The sequence below is a fragment of the Cnephaeus nilssonii genome (genome assembly GCF_951640355.1).
Source record: "Cnephaeus nilssonii genome assembly, chromosome: 15".
NCBI classification, from domain to species: domain Eukaryota; kingdom Metazoa; phylum Chordata; class Mammalia; order Chiroptera; family Vespertilionidae; genus Cnephaeus; species Cnephaeus nilssonii.
The window spans coordinates 22,751,893-22,778,667 of NC_137086.1; the positions used below are offsets into that span (position 1 = coordinate 22,751,893).

The window sequence follows — 26,775 nt, forward strand, 5'->3', positions numbered from 1 at the left end:
ATACATACCAATGCATAGATATGTAAATGCACATGTAATTAAAATAAACTTTCACAAAATATTTTTAGCACATAAAGTGCTTTGATATTTTATATTCTAGTTCATTTTTTAAAATGTTGGTTCTGTCCCACTAAATAGACTCCATGACCCACTAACTGGTTAAAACTTGTTTGAAAAACTACTTGTGAAAATGGTCTTCAGTGAAGGCATGCACACTGTGTGAACGCTCGGGTGAGGCAAGAAAATGTTTAAACCTTTCTATTTAAAACTTATCCTTCATTCCTTTATGTTTCATGATACACGTAATTGCGAGACATTAGTACTATTCAGTATTAATGGTATGTGACCAAAATGTTTAAGACTTGAGTCTTGGATCACTAGGTGTTCAGTAAAATGCAGACTGCTGATCAGCTGAATCACAGCCTCTTTTTATGCTACCAGAATTGGAGGTTTGCTGTTCTAGAACAAGTCCAGGTAAAATAAAAAATTATAATCTGTGCTTTTGGTAGTAAGTATTTTAGAGGTCTTTTAAACCAACCTCAGGATTAAAAGTTTTTAACTGTTCCTTCTTTGCTTCTATCCCCTCACTTTTTCATACCCAACTCTCAATACAAACGCTCCTCTATTTTTGCCGCCTCCCCTTCCTCCCAAATAACTGTTGCTTCAGAATGCCATTCATTGATTATAATGGGTAGTGTCGGGAGACTGTTGATAATAATTTCCTGAGAAAAGTAATTTTAGGAAAAAACCTACATCCTCTTGATGACTTCAATGGGTACAAATGACAGGATGCTGTTCACTGTCAAATTTTCCAAGTCGCTAATTGAGGATACAGTGAGTATTCTAGAAGTAGGTAATTTACTTAGCGACTGAATATTTTTATTTAGGGAACTAGCCAGAGAGACAAAACCACTACCACCACCAAACGGACTAAGAACAAATAAAAACCATACAAAAACCACAACAGAAGGGGGGAAAAGGTATTTAAAATGCGTTGAGCACCTATATTTTCTCTACTTCGCTAATCTCTTTCAGTATCTAGCAGAAATCTTTAATGTAAACATTATTATGCACTCATCATAGAAGAAAAACTGAGGCTCAGACTGAGAGGTAGTTTTTCAAAGGTCATAGAGCTTTCAAGTAAGATTCAAACCCTTCGGTACGCCAGGCTGCTCCCGCCACAAAGGGTGCGTGGATCTAGCTGCTGAACAAGAAACCGAACATGATACAAATCACTTTTCTGTATATGGGAACCATCAATGAGTTACGAGGTTACACAACGTAAATAAAAGGTATTGCACTACCCAGGGCCAGAAAAGGTTGCATAATTTATAGGTTTAAAAAACCCATAAAAATTAGAAAACCACTTCATATGATTTTTGTGGGTAGTTGAGTAACCGCTACAACACATCATTAGAAAAATCCTTAATAACAGACGGTATTTTTTAAAGTAAGAGGTATAATAAATGGACTAATACTTACAAATTTTTCACTTGCATTGCTTGTGTAAAGCTATCCTTTATCAACAGTACTTTTATAAGATTGTTGTAAGTTTCACTGTCGAACAAAACATTTTGCTTTTCTGCTTTCAGGAAAATATTATATGCATCTATGAAGAAAGTAAAACAACAAAAATGAGAGGACATCATTCTGAAGTGGCAAAGAGGAGGGGGGAGAAAAACGAAAACATAGCCCTAAACCCATATATTTGTTTCTTTTAAATTTTACCAACGAAACCACTCTACAGAGACATTCACACTGCTCATGCAAGCAGATGCTATCTCTCTTCTAATCTTTAAAATACAAAGTGAGTTTGGAAAACTACTACCTAATCCAAACGGATGATACCTGAAAGGGCCTCCTTTTACAGTTATCTTTCATATTCGCTTTCAAAAGTCAATGAATTATTTTCATGCCATTAAAATTAGAAACAGCTCTTCTGAATGTGTCAAAAGATACCAGTTTGAAGTAAACTGCAGAATGTGTCTTAAAGTCCAAATAAAGCAGAGGTATAATTTAGATTGAGGGGAGCAAAAGATTCATTTTAAAGCAATCTTTAATCTATAAGTGGGTGGTTACAATGGTTAACACTGCCACACAATAGCATTAAAGTGAATATAGCCTATAATTCTAAAATTAGGAGATCAAATTATTTGGCTGCGACAGGACTTATACAAAAACATACAATTTTCAAATATACAGATATCTAACAAGTAAACTAGCAACATTTGTTTGACTGATTAACAGTTTTATTTCACTTGTTCACAATAACTGTCAGTGAATGAAAAGATGTTACCAAAAGAGAAGTATCTACACTTTTCAGTCACTTACTTTTCTGAAATAAAATTGCCTGGCTATAAACATCCAACTGAAACTACAATCCACTCTCTGGTGTGTATAAACAAATCACAATAAAGATTGGCATAACTGAACTATTAGGTGCAACTTTCTATGGATATACTACAACATACAGCTAGGAATGAACTTGATACTAATGCTCACAAGAACATTTCGAACTATTTCAGTATTTCCTAAACAAGCAGAGACCAGGCTTGTATTTATAATTAGGGGAATTTGTATTAGCCCCTCTATTAAACTGAAATAACATACCAAAAACTTAATTATCCTTTCAAGTTAAATTCACAGAAAACAAGAGAGCAAAGGTATGACATTAATATTTGTATCTTAACTAAAAAAGAACAGACTATCATTCAGTACACAATGCATATATTTTCCTTTTAAAGGAGCTAAGAAGATGTAATACAAATAGTGTTGACTTTCCAACAAGCATATATAACAGTTCACCAGTTTGCTGAATGAAAATAAATAATGTGTATTATTTGAATATTTAAGATCAATAAAATAATCTAGAAAATCTTACTAGTTGTTTTCTAGAAATTGTAGTCTTCACACAAATTACTATGGCTGTTTATTATTTTTCAGTAGTTAAAAAAAAAAGCATCATTGTAATACACCAAACTCATTGACCAGTTTGTTTCTCACATGAGAGTCACGCTACCCCTTTAAGTATACCCGAACTATCAGAAATTTGATAAATTGCTAATGCAAGCATTCACTTCTCAAGGTATTCATATTTTGCTAAGCATTCAAATCCAAGATATACAAAAAATGACCAAAAGCTCTGAAAAAAATTAACAGGATAAAACCAATTAGATAAATGTAAACTGTATATTAAAACTAGAATAGGGATATAGCTCTATATTTATAATAAACACTGCATTTACTTAGTTAATTGGTTAAATTATTTTACTTAAATAAAACAGAAACTTTTAAAAAGGCAATACATGAAGGAGTTTTGGAATCTTTAACCAGAAACTATCCACTAACCTTATATTTATCTCAGTCAAGTCAAAAACTCCACTAGACTATTTAAGTAGTATTGATAATAATTAATTTTACATTTAGGTTGAAGAGCTGCATGGTGAAAGACTCAAGGATGAATAGACTGAATATGCAGCAATGAAAACTGACTCAGAAAGAATAAAGCTTCTCTGTATGATCGACAAAGCACAGGAGCTGAGCTTACTCAAATTTCATACATTTTATGTTAGTGTCACAAAATTTCTAGTTAAGTCAAGAAATTAAGAGGTTCTATAAATTTCTAAATTAATTTCTTTCTACTGACCAGAACTGAAAACTGTCAATATTAAAATGGAAAAAAATTCTGCTACATATTGGTTAAATGATCATAAATCTTACTTGAAAATCCACACAAAAACTGAAGGACTTAAAGATAATGGTACCATTTTATAGAGACAAATTAACAAAATTAAAGGGAACATAGTAATATTTGATTTTGGGAGAGTACAACAAAGTCTAAGTGAAAATAGCTGGCATGAAGTTGGCAAGCTTACATCAGAGGGCTCAAGATGGTCATAAAACTTTTAAAGTAGTTATGGTAGAAGTAGGCATGCCTTCAGGGAAGTAAATAAACAGGGCTCATGTTTCTTGGTCAACTGCTGCCCAAATATATTGAATGGAGAATTACTGCTCTGGGTAGTGTGATGAAATTGCGCAGTGTCCTGCTCAAGTTGTGAATCATCCCTTTGTCCAGTGTATCCACGCTGTATATGATACCCACCCATTAGTCACTTAGTTGCCATGTCCATTATCAGATCAACTGTCTCATTTTTGCAGTGCTTGTTTGTGTTCAAGTATCCCTTATTTTACTTAATAATGTGACATTCACATAACTTTTATTACAATATATTATTATAACTGTTCTATTTTATTACTAAAGGCCCAGTGCATGAAATTCGTACACGGGGGGGGGGGGGGGGGTGCGGTACCCTCAGCACAGCTTGCACCCTCTCCATTCCGGGACCCCTCAGGGGATGTCCAACTCCCAGGGATTGGGCATAAATAGGCAGTCAGACATCCCTCTCACAATCCGGGATCGCTGGCTCCTAACTGCTTACCTGCCTGCCTGCCTGATCGCCCCTAACCACCCCTGCATGATCGCCCCCCACCTGTCTAGTCGCCCCCAACTGCCCCCCCTGCTGGCCTGGTCACCCCCAACTGCCCCCCTGCCGGCCTGGTCACTGCCAACTGCCCCCCCTGCCGGCCTGATTGCCCCATGCAGCCTGCTGTTCAGTAGTTTGGTCATCCCTCACTAACCCCCCTGCCAGTCTGGTCGCCCCACGCAGCCTGCTGTTCAGTAGTTTGGTCGTTCCTCACTAACCCCCCTCCTGGCCTGGTCACACCACGCAGCCTGCTGTTCGGTCATCCGTCCGGTTGTTTCGATCATGATGGCCCCTGGCTTTTTATATATTAGGATTAGTTATTGTTGTTAATCTCTTACTTGCCCAATTTATAAATTAAACTTTATCATAGGTATGTGTGATAGGAATAAACAGTATATAAAGGGTTCAGTACTACTGTGGTTTCAGGTATCCACTGGATGTCTTGGGACATATTCCCCACACATGAAGGGAGACTACTATATTGGTTAATTACTTCAGCATACAATATGATTAGGGTAGTTAATACCCTAACGATTTTTTGCTTTCAAATAAAGCAAAAAAGCCCTGGCTGGTTTGGCTCAGTGGAGATAGTCAGCCTGCGGACTGAAGGGCACATGCCCAGGTGGCGGGCTCGATCCCCAGTGGGGGGCGTGCAGGAGGCAGCCAATCAATGATTCTCATCATTGATGTTTCTATCTCTCTCCCTTCCTCTCTGAAATCAATAAAAATATATTTAAAATAATAAAAATAAAAGCAAAAAATATATTAAAATTTATATACCAAAAAATTTTCATGATAATGCTATTTTCAAAGAGTAATTTTGAAAAAAAATGTATACCTATTTTAGTTTTTTAGTATGAAAAACTTCAAATGTACAGAAAAATCTAAAGAATAGTGTAATGAACCCCAAACATCCGTCACCTATCTATAGTAATAATATCAACATTTTGCCAGATTTGCTCTTTGTTTTTTTTATAGTTGAAGTATTTTAAAATAAATTACAGCCCTAGCTGGTTTGGCTCAATGGATACAGCGTCAGCCTGCAGACTGAAGGGTCCCAGGTTCGATTCTGGCCAAGGGTACATGCCTGGGTTGCGGGCTCGGTCCCCAGTAGGGGGCATGCGGGAGGCAGCCAATCAATGATTCTCTCTCATCATTGATGTTTCTATCTCTCCCTCTCCCTCTTCTTTCTTCTCTAAAATCAATAAAATATATTTTTTTTAAAAATTAAATAAATTACAAAAATCTAGATTTTTTTCATCTTGTCAATACTTTATTATATACTAGCAGCCCGTTTGCACGAAGATTCGTGCAATAGACCTTCATTCACCTGGCTGCCTGCACCAGTTTTCTGCCAGCACCGGGGACCCAGGCCTTGGCTGTGGCCACCGCCTTCTTTCAGGGTCGGGGCTTGGCCCCGGGCGGCGGCCTTGGGCTTGGCTGTACCCCAGCCTCCCTGCTACGGATCGCAGGAGCTGGCCCCCAGTGGTTTCCTGCGATCCGTGCAGGCTCCCCGCTGGTGCCCAAGGCCAGGAAAGCCTCCGCCTGAGGCTTTCCCGGCCTTGGGCTCGGCCGCATCCCAGCGTCCCTGTGACGGTTTCCTGGTGGGCGTGGCTGGTGGGTGTAGTGAAGGTACGGTCAATTTGCATATTACTCTATTATTAGGTAGGATTCCCTAATTTAGGACATAATCCTATAAATCATAATTATCATTATAATATCTAACAAAAATGAGAGCAATTCCTTAATATTACCTACCACTCAGTCAATATTTAAATTTTCCCAGTTGCCCCAAAATGTTTTCATTAATTAAAAAAAATAAGAATTAATATATACAATTACAGTTCCATCTCTATCCTATAAACATTCTAATTTGTTGGGCTTAGATCGATGTTATTAGAAAGAACACCCTAGTGTACATGCTTACCTTTACTTTTCTTCCTTTGGCAGGCACTCAGTAGATCTTTCTGTAAATTAATTTCTTCAAGTGATGGTGCTGGAGTATTTAGGGAATCTTTTTTATCCTCATCCCACAACTTAAAAACAAAATTATTCAGTTACACAAAAAGTGGCAAATACGGTGATCTTTTCAGTATAAAACTGCACTCATCTATGACCTAAAGTTATATTGACAGGAAAATCTGTTATGCTTACAGTTAAAAACAAATTACCTCAGGTACATCAAATGGAACTTCCTGATTATTGTTTCTAAGGATGTCTGCTAATAATCTTAATGTCTTTGCACGAGGAATAATATTTTCTTCTTGCATTTTATTCCAGGCAGCATCAGCTCTTTGCCAGTCACTGTTTATATCTATAAAATTTGATGAAACAGAAATGAATGAACATATTAAGTAGAATTCATGAAAATACTTAGGACTTTCTATTTGATGTTGAAGGAAGCATTATTTCAAATATTGCCTCCAGGGAAAGGAACAGGGTGATTGTGGACCAAAGTAAAAAAACACACACTTTTTTCTGTATACCTTTTGAATTTTAAACCATAGATAATCCTTACCTATTAAAATCCAACTCTCCCCCACCCCCAAAAAGCAACAACACAAAACCCTGAACTTTATTAAACACCGTAGAAATATGTTGATAAAGTTTGTCTTTTTAAAGTAACTGAGAAACTGCCCACTGCTGAAATCAAAATCATAGACAGGTACTTCAAACTTTGGAAAGAGAATGAGTACATGTATAAGGTACAGTACATAGCTGAGCATCTCAAATAATTGAGTCTGCAACTGTATGATTTTCCTCAAAAGTGACTAAACAACAAACTTTTTTCACTTAGTTGAGTAGGGAGAATTTTGTCTCTTAGATTGACTTGAAAAATTTCTATGACAGTGTGTGATAATTTTTTATAAAATTTTACTTCATTTTATTTTTTTCATCCATCTTTTATCCCCTCTATGCCCTCTACCCCCTCCACCCATTCCTCTCCACCCCTGAAATCACCATACTGTTGTCCGTGTCCATGACTTTTCTTTTTTGCTCAATCCCTTCATACATCTCCCTGAGCTATCTGCCTGTTCTCTGAGTCTGTCTCTATTTGCTTGATAGTTCAGTTTGTTCATTAAATTCCATAAATTTCATGAGTGAAATCATATTGTACTTGTCTTTCTCTGACTGGCTTATTTCACTTGTTCCCATCAACAGTGCAAGGGTTCCCCTTTCTCCGTATCCTTGCCAACACTGGTTGTTTGTTGATTTATTGATATAGCCATTCTGACAGGTGTGAGGTGCTATCTCATTATGGCTTTAACTTGCATTCTCTGATGATTAGGGACACTGAGTATTCTTTCATATGTCCAATGGGCATCTGTATGTCCACTTTGGAGAAGTGTCTATTCAGGTTTTTTTGCCCATTTTTTTTATTGGATTGTTTGGGTTTTGGTGTTGAGTTTTATAAGCTCTTTATAGATTTTAGATATTTACCTCTTAGCAGATGTATCACTAGTGAGTATGTTCTCACATTCGGTGATTTGACTTTTCATTTTGTTGATGGTTTCCTTTGCTGTGTAAAAACTCTTTAGTTGGATGTACTCCCATTTGTTTATTTTTTCTTTTGTTTCCCTTGCCCAAGGAGATATAGCAGAAAAAAATATTGCTACAAGAAATGTCTGAGATTTTACTATGTTTTCTTCTAGGATTTTTATGGTTTCAAGTCTAACATTTAAGCTTTTAATTCATTTTAAGTTTATTCTTGTGTGCAGTGTAAAAAGGTGGTCTAGTTTAATTTTTTTTGTAAGTATCTATCTAATTTTCCCAACACCACTTATTAAATAGACTATCTTTAGTCCATTGTATGTTTTTGCCTCCTTTGTCAAATACTGACTATACAGGCATGGATTTATTTCTGGGCTCTCTATTCTGTTCCACTGCTTAGCAATGAGTTCGTACATCAATATGCATTATTCTGGAAAAAGATCTATACTCATGAACACTGTCGACAGTTACCTAGTTATAGAAGTGACTGATAACATCTGGAGCCATGATTTTAACCAGTGTGCTGCAAGGATTTAAAAAACAGACAATAACTGCCTATTTAGTCAGGGGCACTGACCTTTTTTCCCTTAGATTGTCAAATAAAAAAATAACAGCCAGCACAACAATAGCTGTCTGGTGTGAATGAATCAAAATTACACCTATTTTTTTTTCCCGTCAAATTGGCAAGAAATATAGAATATTACTTGGTGCACCGCAGAATTTCAGTAATTAGTTTATGTGTGCCATGAGATGAAAAAGGTTGAAAAATCACTGATCTAGAGGATTTAAGTAAAAAGGAAAAAAAATAGTGTATATTCAAAAGTCCTATTAAATTCTGCAAGTCTGATGAAGATTTTTCTCACTTCTCATTACTGCAGTAAGAATATCAAAAATTATGAAGATTGCACAGTGTCTAGCAATTAAATATAACATTTTGTGATAAAGTTCAATCTGCCCTCTTCTTGAGCCTCTGTTGAAGATTCCACATTTGACAATCCCTGGTGCTTCCTCAAAGCAGAAGACCCCTTTCCTGTCTGTCTACTGCCTTCAACAGAGTAAATAAATGTTTCTAAAATGAAAATATGAGGACTAGTCAGATTACTTACTATATAGTTTTAGCAGATTGTAGTACAGCTGATCTCTGTCACATTCAAATAGCTTCTGTGTCAGCTCCACTAATTTTTCTAGAGTTTCAACCTTAAAAATATGAAGAGATGGATCTAGATTATATAAAATATTTTATAGTGCACAAATCTCAGTTGAATAATCCTTGAAATTAGCTTTACCCAAAAAAGGTAAATTAACTTTACTTCAAAATTAAAGGACTGAGCACAATGATGTGAATGTACTTAATGCCACTAGCCTGTACACCTTAAAATGATTAAAACGGGAAATTTTATGTTACACGTATTTTATCACAATTAAAAAAAATTTTTTTTTAAGTGAAAGGGTTCAAAGGTTCCTTGGACTCAAGGACACAACATGATCAATTATCTAGTTGAGGGAACCTCCTCAAGGTGCATTTGGAGAATTTTCAAAGATATTTGGGGTGGAGGACTCTGAGTACACACTCTGTTTTTCAAGAATATTCTTCCATGCAAATTCTTCTTCCCCTGTGGCTTTTACTTGGCAAGATGTGGACAGATATCTGAACTGCAGGGGAGGTAGGAGAAGTAAAGCAGAAATTGCACTGGGCTCCCAGCAAGCGACTCCTCTAGTCATTAAGGATTAAAGCAGATTTTAATTGCCAAGGAAATAAAGTTAGCCTGCTCAAAATAAATAAAATAAGACAAGCTAAAATCTTCAGGGCCCAAATCAGAATTTTTAGGAACTACGGCACCTCGGAAATAAGAATTAAGCCATAGCTTATTTGGAAAACAACCAAGATAACACTACATCCATTAATAACACTGTATCTCCTGAAATCCCCAAATGCTCATATGACAAGCAGGACACTTGCTTCCTACTCACAGTTTTAAGTACTTGAGACCAGAAATTAAACACAAACCTGATTACTTGAAATACATCTATCACAAAACCACTGAAGTCTGGCAGGTCGTGCTCTAATGCCTGGAGTCTGTAAAATAAAATCACATAGCACATAAGGTAAGGCTGTAGCTAAATGTTAATTTTTCAAAGACAAATAGTTTTCCTTTCATGGATTTGCTGCCTCCTTCTCAAACATATACATTTAAAGAACCTACAACTTAAACCCATAATTATCAAAGACCTTTAGGATTAGAATAGAGCATAACACACAACCAATGCTTAACCTGTGTCTGTAAGATTTTGGATTATTTCAAAATGCTGTTTTACAAATCAATTTCATTCCATAAATCTTTAGTTTTAAAATGGTTAAGCTTCCTTTAGTTCAAAAAGAAATCTTGAAATAATGAACTTAAACTCCAAAGTATGTCAAATCTCTCTCTCTCTCTCTCTCTCTCTCTCTCTCTCTCTCTCTCTCTCTCTCTCTCTCTCATCCCAATATATTCAGGAAGCAAAAATTACTAATGTTGCATAGACTTTAATAACAACTGTCACAATAATAAACCAATAGCTTTTAAAAATGCTTTGTAAAACTTTAGTGATAAAAGTCTTCTGACTACCGCAAATGCTTGCCTAGATCTAAAACTAAATGTCTAAAGAGCTAAGTACTTAAGTCAAGCTAAGTATTTACAATTAGTTCAGAGTCTTAGTTTATTTCAATAATTGAGTCATGTTATATCCTTATATCCTCAATTAGAAATTACTGACATTTAGTCAATAACTCTGGCTTCAAAGCAATTATTTTACAATTCTGGATACTGGAATAAAAGCCAAACCATTATACATATAATCCCAAGGATTTGTCAGTGAAACTATAAGTAGTTTCACCTTGTGTAAGAGGGCTTCACCATTAAATACCACAGTTCAATCACAGCATTATGATAATAAAACTACACACTCACTAGAGCCCTGGCTGCTCTGTCTACAGGAGATACCTTTACTGATATCTCCATTCAGCTCGGCTGACCAAACCAGGTACCCCCTCAATAGGATCTCTTATTTATAAACCTTCCTATTTTTATTTCTTAAAATAATATTATATAATGTTAAATTAACAACTAAAGCAGAAACTAACAACTCAGAGCTTTGACAGAATAATGAAAAAATTGGTACAGAAGTTGTGTAAGTGTTCGCATGCTACCTGTACAAGTGTTCACATTTTGGAATACAAGAAATGAATGTTGAATGAATTAATTTTTAACTATATTCTCAAGTATCATTAATATTTACATTTTCACATAACTTCCACCCATGGATTTTCTTACATTATCTGTTTTGCTTCACATGCATTATGCTGAAAATGAAACCAACATCAACTGCATACAAAAAGCCCTAGAAAAAATACTAGACAATCCTCTTTCGAACATGGCAAAATGCAAGGGCTATATTCACTTACAACTTTCAGTATTATTGCTGATCCAAATGCCAACGATCTATAAATAGCACAACTTTTATAGAAAACTCTTCCTTTTTGTGGCTGATTAATCTCTGTCACTGGCAGGAAAGCTGACTTGTACAGCACATATTTCTATGTTTCATTTTGAAATTGAGAACTGCTTTCACATATACTAGTAAGTCTCAATCATCAAAAGAACATCTAGGTCAGATTAACTAAATCTCCTAGGCTTCTGTAAAAGAGTCTACATTTCTGGCTTATCTCTTAACATCTTACTGAATTTTAAACACTGCAAGTTGAAGGCAAAAATAGAAAATGTAATAAAAACATGGAGAAGAATAAAATTCTAACTGGGACATTGAATATAACTTTTCAAAAACCAGTTAATGCTGAATTAAAACAATAGACTCACCTCTAGTTTTTTGTTTTGCTATATACAATCTATTTAATGAACAATGAAGATAAATTACTTATTGTAATAAAAAACAATAAAAAACTGGGTTGCTGTGCTTCGAAACTCTTTGTGAAGTTCCAATTTAGTACTAGGTTCACTTATATAAGTTCAAAAAGTAATCTAAAATAACCTTCATTACTTTAATTTCATTATATTACTGATATACTAGTAAATCTGTTGTTATAATAAGGCTTTTATGTATACTAGTAAAAATAGACAAAGTAATTACTACCTTTAACGTGAAAAGAAATGAAGATTCTTTTACTTCAAACTGTATTTCAAAAAAACCCACAATCTTAATAAATTAGACTGAAATAGAAAATGTTGTTTTTTGTGTGTTTTGTTTTTTAATATATTTTTATTGATTTCAGAGAGAAAGGAAGAGGGAGAGATCGAAACATCAATGATGAGAGAAAATCACTGATCACTGCCTTCTGCATGCACCTACTGGGGATCAAGCCTGCAACCCGGGCATGTGCCTCTGACCAGAATTGAACCCGGGACCCTTCAGTCTGCAGGCCAACGCTCTATCTGCTGAGTCAAACTGGCTAGGGCTATGTTGTTGTTTTTTAGTATATTTTTATAGATTTCAGAGAGGAAGGGAGAGAGAAAAACATCAATGATGAGAGAGAATCATTGATCAGCTGTCTCCTGCATGCCCCACTCTGGGGATTGAGCCCACAACCTGGGCATGTGCCCTGACCAGAAATTGAACCATGACCTCCTGGTTCATAGGTCGATGCTCAACCACTGAGCCATGCCAGATAGGTGAAAATTTTATGTTTTAATTTTTTTTTGCCATTACTGCTGGAAATGGAAAATGGAAAACAAACAATTACCTCTAGCCTCATGTTCTCTAGCCAGAGCATTAGGAGGAAAATCAAATGTATAAGGGGGATGAGACAATAACAAGCACTCAACTATTGCCCTAACCGGTTTGGCTCAGTGGATAGAGCGTCGGCCTGTGGACTGAAAGGTCCCAGGTTTGATTCCGGTCAAGGGCACGTACCTTGGTTGAAGGCACATCCCCAGTAGGAGGTGTGCAGGAGGCAGCTGATCGATGTTTCTCTCCCATTGATGTTTCTAACTCTCTATCCCTCTCCCTTCCTCTCTGTAAAAAAAAAATCAATAAAATATATTAAAAAAAATAAAAAACTCAACTATTTATCCCCATACCCAGGATAGCAGGGGAGGAAAAAGGGTATCATAGAACTTATTAATCCTTTCAATGTTTGTCCTTTTCTCCAAAATCTTTAGAGATAGACTTATAGACTTCATCTTGTCAATACTTTATTGTAAATGCGTTGAGCACCTATATTTTCTCTACTTCGCTAATCTCTTTCAATATCTAGCAGAAATCTTTAATGAGTAAGGAGGATAATATGTATGGCTGAGCAAGTCAAACTAACAGTCTAACTATTGTCAACTGAACATGATGCACTTTAACCAGGTGTTAAGAGTAGACACTAATTATACTTCAAAGCTATAGTTATAAAAACAGTATGGTACTGGCATAACAGACACATACATCAATGGAACAGAATCAAGAGGCCAGAAATAAATCTTTGCATATATGGTCAGCTAATATTTGACAAGGGAGCCAAGAATACTTAATGGGGAAAGAAGGTAATCCTATATAACAAAAGCCTAATATGCAAATTGTCCCCTCAGGCGGTTGTTTGACAGCTCACTATGACGTGCGCTGACCACCAGGAGGCAGTGTGGAACATGGTGGCTGTTGGTGAAGCAGCGCTGGCAGCGGGCAGCAGTGGAGGAGCTGCAGGCCCCAAAGGGCCCTGACAATAGCAGGACCACTGCGGAATGGTGGAGCAGGTGAGTGGGCGGAGCCAGGCCAAGGCGGGTGTGAATGGGAGTCCTTCACCCCGCAGATGGTGGTGGTGTGTGTGTGGGGGGTGGCTGGCCCCAATTGATCGGCCTGCAGGTGGGATGGTGGAGCAGGTGAGTGGGCGGTGCCAAGCCAAGGCAGGGTGCTAGGCGGGGCTGCGGGGCTGCGGGGCTGGGGGCGCGAGCTGGGGCCCAATCTCTGCAGGCTACCCGAAGGGACCCCACTCATGCACGAATTCGTGCACCGGGCCTCTAGTCTCTTTAATAAATGTCATTGGGAAGACTGGATAATCACATGAAGAATGAAGTTGTACTCCTATCTTATGCCAGTCACAAAAAATAACTCACAATGGATTTAAGATTTTACTACAAGACCTGAAACCATAAAATTCCTAGAAGACAACATAGGGAAAAGCTTCTTGATATTAGTCTTAGCAACGATTTTTTGGATAAGACACCAAAACCAGAAGCAACAAAAATAAACAAGTTGGACCACATCAAATTAAAAAGCTTTTGCATAGTGTAAGAAAAAAAATAAACAAAATTAAAAAGCAACCTACAAAAGGAGATAAAATATCTGCAAGTCATATATCTGATAAGGGGTTAATATCCAAACTATATAAGGAATTCATACATCTCAATAGTAAAAAACAATCCAATTAAAAAATGGGCAGGGGAGCTGAATAAACAGTTTTCTAAAGAAGAAATACAAATGACCAACATGTACATGAAAAGATGCTCAACATCACTAATCATCAGGGAAATGCAAATCAAAACCACAATGAGTTATTACCTTGCATCTGTTAGATTGGCTGTCATAAAGAAGAGATGTTTCTGTCTCTCACCCTCCCTTCCACACTCTCAAAAAAAAACAAGACAAGATGAGTGTTGGCAAGGATATGGAGAAAAGGGAACCCTTGTGCACTGTTGGTGGGAATGGAAAATAGTATGAAGGTTCCTCAAAAGATTAAAAATAGAACTACCATATGATCCAGCAATCACACTTCTGGATATATATCCAAAGGAAATGAAATCAGGACCTCCAATATATTTCTGTGTTCCATATTCACTGCAGTATTATTCACTATAGTCAAAACATGGAAAAAAAAACTGTCTGTCTATGATGAATGTATAAAGATATGATATATATTACATGCAAGAGAAAGAAACAAATTCTGTCATTTGCAACAACATGAATGGACCTTCAAGGCATTATGCTAAGTGAAATAAGTCAGACAAGAGAAAGACAAATACTGGATGATATCACTTATATGTGGAATCTTAAAAATTCTAACTCCTAGAAACAGAAAGTAGAATGGTGGTTGCCAGGGGCTCAAAGGGTGTGGGAAATGGGGAGATGATGGTCAAGGTACAAACATCCAGTTCTAGGGATGGTGATTAGAGTTAACAATACCATATTATTTACTTCAAAGTTTCTAAGAGAGATCTTAATTACTCTCACTACAAAAAAGAAATGGTAATTATGTGAGGTGATGGAGGTATTAACTAATGCTACTGTGGTAATCATTTTATAATATATAAATATATCAAATCAATACCTTGTACACCTTAAACTTACACAGTACTATTTGTCAAGTATATTTCAATAAAGCTGGGAAGGAGGGAAGAGAATATATAGTGATCTCCTTTTCTACTTCTTTGCTCTAATACTTCCTAACCTCTCAAACTCCCCATGTTAAGTACTAACATACCCACCAGTCTCCTCTTCATACCCCATATCCTCCAGAAAATCTTACCTAATTTCCTACTAGGGAATAAGTTCTACTCTTGAACTTGCATACCTATTTATATTTATAGCAGTTAACACTTCCCTGTCTTATATACCAGTTCTCTTCACATATTAATCTCATGTTCAAGGAGTTTCATATTAGCTCCCTGAGGGTTGATCTTAGTCTAATTCACTTCTCTCTCTTACTCTTTCTTTTGGAAGAAAATAACACTTTTTCTGAGTATAAAAAAATATATATAAATATATATATATATATATATATATATTCTCATTATAGAAAACCCAGAAAAGCATAAAGCAAAATAACAGGTATAATCCCATCCTCCTACAATAATCCATGTATAAAAATAAGTCTATGTTCATTTTAATCACTGGTTTAATCTTATCTACTACAGTGCTTCAAATCAAAGAAGCTTCATTATAGATTTTGCTTTGGAAATTCAACCCTAATGAATCTACCCATTGGTAAGGCACTACTGCATTTTGGGAATGATAAAAATGTTACTCAGTATTTATAATATTTTTTCATATGCTGATACAGTCCTAGCTTATTAATTTGCATTTTTCAGTAATCCTTAGAAAACTGTAAGAAAGAACTCCAGGTCTTGAATTCAATAGTGAAAAAAGCAAGTTCCCAACTTTAATTCAGCTCCAACTAACCATTTTTTAAAAAGCAACTAAAATGTACCACAATATATTCTCATATATTAATTATACACCTTGCTGAACTACTATAGGAGACTGTAGGAATTCTGTAAAGCTACTCTTTAATCTTCAAGCAATTTTGTATATCCCCACTATGAAAATTCTGTCATCAGTAGACAGCCATTCCTAAATGATTACACTCAATGATGTTGTACACTGGCAAAGATTTAGAGTATTCCTATTCATTGCCTATTCATGTGAAAAGCATGTACCTTATGCTAAGCATCATATTGTGAATTATGTGGGGTAAAAAAGATAATACAACCCCTACCTTTCAGGGGCAAAGAGAATTAATATTATTGATTACTACCATAATCTAGGAAACAGGCAAGCTGCTTTACATACATTATGAGATTGAATCTTAAAAAGATAGTATACAGGGTGGGGCAAAAGTAGGTTTACAATTTAGAGTATGAGAAACAATTTATTCTTGTATTATTATTATTGTATTATTTTCCATATAGACTGTAAACCTACTTTTTGCCCCACTCTGCATTCCCTTTTATAGATGAGAAAGCGTAAAAAGGTTTAGTAGCTTGCCCATTATCAAACTAGCAAGTAGATGGCAAAAGGAGAACTCACTCTATACCTTTGGCTCTTCCTATTTTGTCCTGCTTATTACATACAGAGACACATGATTATCTACTGTAGAACCTTTCATCACTATTATCTGAATACCTGAGCTTAATTTCTACTCTGATACTGATACCATGCATACAGAGCAGCAGAACTTAATAGGCAGGCAGCTCCCCTCATAATTTCAGATATACATACTGTGCACTTACAATGAAAGAATTTATACCATTTCTAAAAAATACAAATGAACTACTCAAACTACAGAAACACCTGTCCAAGAAAGCATGTCCCACTTGCCTCTGGCAAGAGGATCAATTAAGTTATAAAACAGACAAGAAGAGAAGAAAGTTCTGAATTAATTTCAGTCCTTTTCCATACTAGACTTTTCTCTTCTTTCAAAAACATCAATAGAAACTAATAATTTTATGGGTATGTATCTACGTTTTCAATTTAATGATAAGCAGTCATAAATATACAAACAAGAAGGCCAAACACCACCTCTGTGTACCATCCACCATGGGCACTTTTGGAAAAAGACACGAAGTAATAGCAAAGTATGATCTAAGAGAAACACGATTACTGATGTGTTTACAAATTTATATAATCACATTAAATATGTTTTTAGGGTGATGTGTCCATCTTCTGGGGAATGTTTAGTTTTTTAGGGGACACAGAATTGTTTAATAGTGAAATTAATCACAATGTGTACAGACTTTATTGTTGCCCTTTCTCTGACTTACCGATTTCAGTAAGCAAAATTTCAAACTTAGATAAAATATACGAATCCCAAATAGGTCAGGTATGTCACCTACTATTTCCCATAAGCTGCTTACCATAGTTAAAGAAAAAAAAAAAAGAGAGAAGAAATTTTAAATTAAATGCCAAACAGTTGCAGACAGCAATTGTTTGGCTGATTAATTTATAGACAAGCATTACAAATAAATCTGAGTATGGACTGCAGCAAATTAAATTCCACTGCTTTTAAGAACAAAGAATTCCTTGGCAAAGAGGATTAGCAACTTTATACCCAGGAATGCCAGTTTAATTTAATTGTTCCACAATCCAAGATTTATGCAAATGTCATCTTGATATATAACAGTGAATTTAACAAAGTGAAGAAATAAATTCAATATACAACTAGGCTGCCTTTTCTGAACTGTAATTATATACAACTAGCGGCCTGGTGCACAAAATTGGTGCACTTGGGGGGGGGGGCGGGTTGGAGGAGACACATGCGCTCCCTCAGCCCAGCCTGCGCCCTCTCACAGTCTGGAATGCCTCAGGGGATGTCTGCCTGTCTGCAGTGGAGGCGGCTTCTGGCTGGGCGGCACTCCCCCTGCGTTGAGCATCTGCCCCCTGGTGGTCAGTGTGTGTCATAGCGACTGGTCGTTCCACTGTTCGGTCAATTTGCATATTAGGGTTTTATTATATAGGATAAAGAAACTGGCCAAGTATCTCCCCACCACCACCCCACTATTGGGATTGAATTATATTAACATGAATTAGAACAAGTGTAATTAAAGGTTAAAATTTTTAAACTCATCCTAAGACTCTAAATAACTATTAGAATACTGTAGTTAAAATCGCACCTCAATGATCTTCTTGGCCTCTTTGTAATTTCCTGTTTGTAGGAAGGCAAAGAAGAGATCATAGAGCATTGTCATTTCACCTTGTTCTTGGCTCACAAAGTCCATTGCTAGAGAAGAAAGAAGAAAACATATTAGAAGAAAAAAATAAAGAGAAATATAAAATCACTGAAGCTCTAGAAAAATACAAGAAAACTTTAAAACAATATTTAGAACACCTTAAGGATCTATGTATCTATGTCAACCAATTTTCTGTCACACTTCTTATTTAACTACATTTATGACATTAAGTACCTAAGATTAGCTTCAAAGAAGACTGGTGACAATAAAGGTAAAAAATCCTAATAAAGCTAGATCGCCAAGAAGTAGAACAAAAATTAATAGAGAGGCAACTTTTCAAAATGAACAGTTATTAAAATCAAAGACATTTACAATACTGAAATTTTATCTGATATTTTTCTTTTTAATTTAGAAGTGTAACAACATTTCTCTGGATGTGCTTGCCTTCGTGTTTAATTTTCTCTTCACAGCAATGCATTAAGATTAAAGAAGTGACGGGGGGGGGGCGGGGGGCGAACACCATGTACACCAAAATATTAAAAGGTGACTAACCTTTCTGAATGAGATCAGATTCGCCTTTCTCTATCAGTTTACATAAGACGTCATGAATCCTCGGTAATATTTTATACTTGTTATAGCAGTCAATGCTGGTTTCAAGAGCAGTGGGTAAGTCATCCCTTGGAAACGTAAAAAAATTAACAATGAATAAAATGTATATGACTGAGCTTTATTTAAGGCAGAAAACCTTAAAGCCAAAATGAAAAAAGAGAAATAATTCTTATATATAAATAAATGTTCAGAGTACAGGCATCATTAGCAGTTCCCTGCCTCATCTTTATTATTTTGCTTGCTAAATAGCACTTTAAAAAACTCCAAATAGATGAAGGCATTCTTTGTGATTACTTTAAGAATACATTACTTCTAAAAACAAAGATTACTATCAAATATTTTTCTAACTACTTATGTGTTTATAGTTTATTACAGTAAAGGCTTTAGTACCAATAAAAAAAAAAAAGATTATGTGATCCAATTCTACCTGCCACCATCCTTTACTATTAAGTAACTGAGGAAATTAAGACACTTGGCGATTAACTGATTACTGCTAGGTGAACAGAGGAAGAAAGGTACTACCACCAGTTCCCTGGGCCTCCCACTTCCAGTGGAGTCTACCTAATTACACATTATGCTCTATTAAAAGCATTGTTGTTTGGTTAACCTAATACGGCAATACAATTTTGAATCAGAAATTAGATTTTTAAAAAGAAAGCAGGAAATATATTTTAAAAAAAGAAAAAAGAAGAGGCATGGTTAGAGACATGGACCGAAGTACTAATGACAGGGATAACTTTAGTGGAGAAAACACATTTCTCTCACACAAGCAACAGTTTTCAAAAGAAAAAAGCCTTTTTAAATTTTCTGTTGAAGCCCTAACATTTTGGTCCATTATACAAATGTTAGGTTGCCCTAGGCTGAATTACTATTTTATCTAGATTAAGATTTTAAGCTGTACTAAAAAAGTAAAATACCATGAAGAAGCATTAATTTTACTGCAATAATCCTGACACAGTGAAAAAGAGCCTGTCCTGATGGAACTCTACCTTATCCCCTTACTGGGCCCTGTTTACAGTGCATCTTCTGGCACCCCACAGAGTCATTTGAATTTTTGTCATTTGGGGTGAAGACTAAATTACAGGTTAATTTCAAAACTGCAAGTAGATGTTGCAGGCTAGATTACTGTCATACAAGAGAAATGCTACAGTAGCTACCACATATGATATAAAGCTTTATATAACCAGTATTTTCCCTTGCTTCAGACACAAGTTCAGTTACTACCTTTCTACAATTCCTTTTCATGGAAAACTACTAAAATATTTTTAAGAGAAAAGCTAACACATACTGATTTTTTAAAAGTGGTATGATTTGCTTTTTCAGATCAATTCCCAAACTAGAATAGTAATGTCTCAATTGTATTTCCCCTACATTAGGTCAAAACTATCAATAAATGAATGAATAATTGTTCTGTCAATCAAAGAGACATGTTAATAGTCTTTGGTCTCCAAATATATGTGTCTGAAGATTATACATGCTCAAAACAACAACAGAAAAGACAAAAATATCAAAATGTAAATAATTCTTATATTTGTTAGAAATTTAAGTGCCAATGTTACTGCCCTCAGGTTGCCAACAAAACGAAATAGAAATCTATAATGAAACATTTTAAAAAAGCGGTACTTACGATAAAAATGAACTAATGACTAGTCTGTTCTTTCCAATCACTATTATCTACATTCTGACTTGTGGTTGGATCATGTCCCTTTAAAAAGAGAGAAGTATCCCTTCTTCATATCATTTGATAACATTATTAATTTTTCCTATTAAAGCTTAGAAATGTGGTGATGGAAATGAAAAAGTCTCTATAGTCTCATTGCTATGAAAATAGCTGTATACTCATGGGAATTCTGAATTTCAATCCCATTGATAAGTACTGCATGCAGTTCAGCTGCAGCAATGTGATACATTCCTAGAAGTGGTGATGAAAAGATTAACACAATGGCTGAACTGACGGACCTTTGGGTTCCCTCCCAGTTCTAATACTCTAATGTGAGGTTGGGTCTATGAATTTGAGCTTATTAGGTTTATCAGCTCAAATGTTTCACACCAGCAGAAAAAATAATCTCCTGAAAATACCACTTTCATTAGGCAGGATAAAGTCAGTAAGAGCAGCAAAATATCAAAAGGAAAAGGTGAAAACAACTTTATGCCCAAAATGTGGGGCACACACAACACTACCAATCAGTGTACTTCTAGTTTCTGTGACCCAAAATGATTGTGATTTCCTTTGTACACTTTAAAAGATTAGAATTAATTTAAAATTCTACTCTGAAACAACAATAATCTTTTCAAGAAATCTTGTGGATAACCATTAATTCTGGATTCAAAACTTTGATTCCATACTTATTTCAGTGTATCGGGGTGGGCAAAAGTAGGTCTACAGTTGTGAGTACATGAAACAGTTTAATTCTTGTATTGTTTGTTAATTATTGTATTCTATGTTTTACAATTATAAACCTACTTTTGCCCACTCTTGTATGCATAATTCCTAAAACTTTATATACAAACTAGAGGCCCTGTCCATGAATTTGTGCACAGGTGGGGTCCCTACGGGGGGTGGGAGGGTGGGGGCTGGGACGCGATCGGCCCTCCCGGCAGGCGGTGGGATGCCCTTGCCGGCCCAGGGGTTCCGTCCCACTGATGTTCGAGCCAGTTGTTGCCGCTATAATATCCTTTCTTCCTTGGGAGGGGAAGCAGCCGCAATGCCCAAGGCCGACTTCCAGGAGGCCAGCGGCACTGTTGGGTGGCACTGGTACATCCGGTGCCTGGCCCATTCACTGGAGATTGGACCTGCAGGACTACTGAGGGAGGGAGTGGCTGCCGCCGGGCTGGTGGACCGTCAGGACGGGTAAGTCAGCCGAGCAGAGCTCCCGTGGTGTGTGTCATAGTGACTGGTCGTTCTGTCCTTCATATATATATATATATATATATATATATATATATATATACACACACACACACATATATATATATATGTACACACACACACACACACACACACACATACACACTAGAGGCCCAGTGCACAACATTTGTGCACTCAGGGGTAGGGGGTGGGGAGTCCCTCAGCCAGGCCTACACCCTTTAGCAGTCTGGGAGCCCTCGGGGAATGTCCGACTGACCTGACGGCTTAGGGGGAGCGGGCCTCAGCCAGTCGGACATCCTTAGCACTGCTGCAGAGGCGGGAGAGGCTCCTGCCACTGCCACCACCACTGCAGCTGCACCGTGCTCGCCAGCCTTCAGCCCAACTTGTGGCTGAGCGGTGGTGCTCCCCTCTGTGGGAGCACACTGTCCACCAGGGGGCAGCTCCTGCATTGAGTGTCTGCCCCCTGGTGGTCAGTGTACATCATAGGGACCTGTCGTTCTGCCGTTCGGTCGATTTGCATATTACCCTTTTATTATATAGGAGATATATATATACACACATATATATAGTACATGGGTCACAAAGTGTAAAAAGTCCATTCCTGATAAAAAATTTAGTCCCTGCTTTCACAAGCTTCAACTACTGAAAGAAAATCAATTACTATTACCTCTAAAAAACAAACAAAAAACTCCACTGTGATAGTTCAATGACTAGACTACCCCAAAAAATATTTCAGTGAAATGCATAAAGTAATTTTCATGAATGAAACTATATATGCTAAAAAAAAACAAAAAACTATATATGCTACAAAATAGTAGGCAATCATTTTAAAATATTTTGATTGATGCAAATTAACTTCATATAAGCTTTATCAAAATTCTGTAAGTCTATGAAATAAAGGCAGAACAGAGGAAAGATTCTATAATCCTCAATTTTAAGAACACATATACATAATAGCCGAGTCCAATAAGTAATTCAATCACTTAAAAGAAAGTTTTATTTATTAACATGAATAGATTCACTTTGCTCATATTAAAAATTCATTTTTGAAATCTCTAATTCAGTTTTTAAGGAAATCTGAACTTACATAAAACTACTAGAAACTTAATTTTGCATTATTACGTAGAGGCAAACTTTAAGCTCATAAGGCAAACATGTTATTATATCTGGTTTTAGTCCTTGTTATAAGCATGATATAATGTCCCTGACAGAAAAACAAACACTGGACATACTTTCATTAAGGTATTTCCTGACCATAAAAATATCTACTTAAAAGTACTAGGAAACAAAGCACTCCTGACCCAAATTCCTCACTATAACTTTAATAGTCACAAATGTCTTTCATATGATCTTGAATTGTTAGAACAAGAACAATCAGTGACCTCTATCTATTCACCTATCAGTAGCTTTAAACTTAGTCTCCTTAGTTATAGTAAACTTTCCAATTTCAGAGAGTATACTTAATTTTAACAAACAAAAAAATAAAGTGCTCCAACATAATGCATAAAGTATTACAGAAGTGGCAATTTACTTAAAGGGCTTACTGACTAAAAAGCTCTCAAAATCTGAAATCACTAGAGAAAAGAAGGATTTGGGGGGGGGGGGTTAAGGTGGGGGGAAACACCTTAACATTCTAAAAACAAACTGTTCTATAAATTTTAAGCAGATCTGCAGTTTGGAGAGAAATCAATTCAGGAGAAACCATCATCTTCACAAAAATTCTGTTAATTAAGAGAACCAACCCTTGAAAGAGCAAATTTTTTTTTTCCTGTTCATCATCTATAAATGAGGAATCTTCAAGGAGACTGGTGTTGCAATTACAACTAATCCTTCCCAAAAAATTAACTGTGTTGAAGGCTTTGTAATTTCCCTAGGTACAATTTAGCTGTCACTTACTTTAAAATTTACTCAAACATGCATTCCGAACAGCACTAACTAACTTCACATGTCAAGTGCTTTCCAGCCAATTGAGTCTAAACTGGAAGTCGGTGTTAAACAACTGAATGATTAGACAAGATAGCTCATTTCCCTGCTCTTTTGTTCAGAATAAAATGCCACATTTACATTATCAGGCTCAACAGGATTTTCTGACAGAGGGAGAAAAAGCCCTACTGAACACTGTCCGCACTAAGCACATGAAGCCTGTCATTTACCAATCATCCTTCAGAAAGCAATAGTCAGGAATGTAACTTAATTACGACCCAACGATCCTTGACGAAAAATCATCTTATCACTGTCCTGTCCCCCTAGGGCAAATGAAACACATTTGTCCTTTGGCACTGATGATGCTAAATTCTTAATTGCAATAATGGAGTAAAAGAGCCAAACCTCCTTAATTTCCTTTCAGCACATAAAGAGTTTTATTCTAGAAGGCAAGCATTCCCACAAATAATAAAAGTATCCAGTACAAATGAAGATGCTAAAATTGAAGGGGAGTGTATATGACAGAATAACCAGCATTTAATAAAATATATTTCCCATTTATGTAACATGTTAAAGTATTACAGTGAATTTTAAAACATATTGCAGAAATTATGACCTTTTTATGAAAAACTCAAGATTAATTTATCAAGACTCTGAGAGGATTATATATAGAAAGTCCATGATTCATTTAAATGAAATGAAATGTATGTGGATACATACAGATTATAGCACAAATCAGCACAGAAAAATCCTTACTGGAAAGCAAAAATAATGCTTCTTTGATCAGTTTTACTAAATAATCCAGTTAAACAGCTTGAGATATTTTTCATATGCAATGAAACAAAAGTAGATCCAGCTATAAAACAAGTGAATCTGAAACTGCATCAAATTTTTATGCCTTTAAACCTAATGGTCAAGATTTTATTAATTTCATTTTCTTTACCACTGCAAAAAGACTAATCAAAAACTCTTTTAACCTATTTTAAAGCATTTCTTTCTTCCTTAATATGGAGGACTCAGATCATTTCCCAGAATCAGGCATGATCTCAATTTTTAAAAAATGTAAATAGCCATAAAAGAAAATGTTTAAAATAACATTCATTTGGACTACATGTAGACACATGACTTATAGAACAATCCTAACATAAAGGAATACATGAAAATGTTCATCTCTGCATATTTTTCTGTTCAACACAAATATTATCATTTTGATAATACAGAAGCAGATTAGTTTATCAACTTGTTTATAATTGGGCAAACCTGTTGTTATTTTGGCAAATAAATAAAAGCAAAACATATTATTTTCCATATCCATAAAGCTTTTTATACATTATCCAAGTAACAAAATGACAGTGTTAATTTCTCCCATGTTTTTTCTAATGTTGAAAAAGTCAGCTCAAAATTAAAATCTACTGAATCTTAAACATCATCTAAGGAACTCAATCTCATGAATTTTTTCCAGAATTACAATGTGTAAGTAATAGCCTCTATAGAGTCACTGCAATGACATTCCAAAAAAATGCTTGCCTTTGAATAAAAGGATGAAGATTTTGTACAATGTTCTGGAATGTTTTCGTAATTTTATCTCAAGTTTGAATAACTAAGACTCATTCCCCAGTTGAGCTCATAACTGATGAGCTCAACATTATATTACTAGGATTAACTAGTATAGTTAATCCTAGTATTGCACTTGTCAAGATTCTGAATTAGCTAATAACGCCCATTGGTTGGGGAAAACACATTTGGAAAAAAGTTTCAAAGTCAATTTTTTCCTTTAACTTATCCCCAAGTTAGAGTGCTGCTACTGTTTTCTGCAATTTATAAACATGAAATTTTATTATTCTCATGACTCTAATAAAACAATCATAAAAACCTTTTAAATTATGATAGATGAATATGAAAGATCTTGTCATGGAGACTAGCTCTACAAAGCAAAGATAACAACAAATAAAAAAAAAACCTTGGGCAAATAAAAATAAAGGTATTAATTTCTCTATGTATGTGAAAAGCATAAGAAATCATTAAAGAAAAGATGCTAATTTAGATTTCTCTAGTCCAATTAACAGGGACAGCCAAATTTTACTGGGACATACAATTCTCTGGCTGTACTGTATAATCAAAAGCACAGAGAAGCTCCAGGTTAAGTCTGAAACCCATGGTATTCCCATGTTCCCTTGGGTAAACTCTTCTTGGTTCATGAGCCCCATCTGCAGACCTGTTTTGGAAAACTTTTATGTCTCCTCTGTCTTCAAAGTATTTCTATTTGTAAGATTCTTTTCTACCATGGCCTCATTTTTGTTAATTATTTTATTTTTGCTCAATAGTGGAGAAGGGCCTAAATTTCTGGGCACTGGGCCCATTCTTTCAAATCCCTATGCAGAGCTCTACATGCAATTTTCAGAGATGGGTCTTTCTTAAACAATCAAAAAATTCTAGTAGGAAGCATATTAATTATAGGATTTCTATATAAAGTTGGCTGTGAACCTGAGAACTCAATAATACAGTAATTGTTTGAATCACTATTTCTTTAAAAGGATGCAATGCTGAGACAGTAAAGGTTAAGAATTGGCCAATCATCTAACTTGATAAACTGTTTTTTTAATAGCATGGCAAAGGAATTATTTCATAAAGCATGTATGTGAGTGTATATGTATATACATATATATTTATATACACATTTCCTAACATAAAGATATTTTTTATTCTACATTTTAAATTCAATTCTAAAACACTCATTATATTTAATTATACCCCCTAATAAATAAAGGAAAATTACCAGAAATTTGGGAAAAATATAAGAACATTAAGATTTATCTTTCATTTTCCTCCTGGCATTGATAGGACAACATCCAAACTAAAATCAGAAAGCCCCAATGAGAAAATAAGCAGATTAAAAACTGCATTAAGCCATGGAAAAGATGACAAAAGAGTTAAGATCTAAGAAATTAAAAAAACAAACACACACAAAAGGAAAAGATAA

General features: G+C 35.6%; 1 protein-coding gene across 1 annotated transcript in view; it reads right to left on the minus strand.

Moving 5' to 3' along the window:
• LRPPRC (leucine rich pentatricopeptide repeat containing) overlaps positions 1-26,775 on the minus strand; it is an 88,747-nt gene that overhangs the window by 16,773 nt on the left and 45,199 nt on the right. Inside the window, exons 24-30 of the mRNA XM_079792519.1 lie at positions 18,947-19,071; positions 18,338-18,444; positions 9,985-10,053; positions 9,083-9,173; positions 6,656-6,798; positions 6,412-6,520; positions 1,483-1,609 (exon numbers count right to left, since the gene is read on the minus strand). Of these exons, the coding sequence (XP_079648645.1) occupies positions 1,483-1,609; positions 6,412-6,520; positions 6,656-6,798; positions 9,083-9,173; positions 9,985-10,053; positions 18,338-18,444; positions 18,947-19,071 (771 nt within the window). The remainder of the gene's footprint in view (positions 1-1,482; positions 1,610-6,411; positions 6,521-6,655; positions 6,799-9,082; positions 9,174-9,984; positions 10,054-18,337; positions 18,445-18,946; positions 19,072-26,775) is intronic.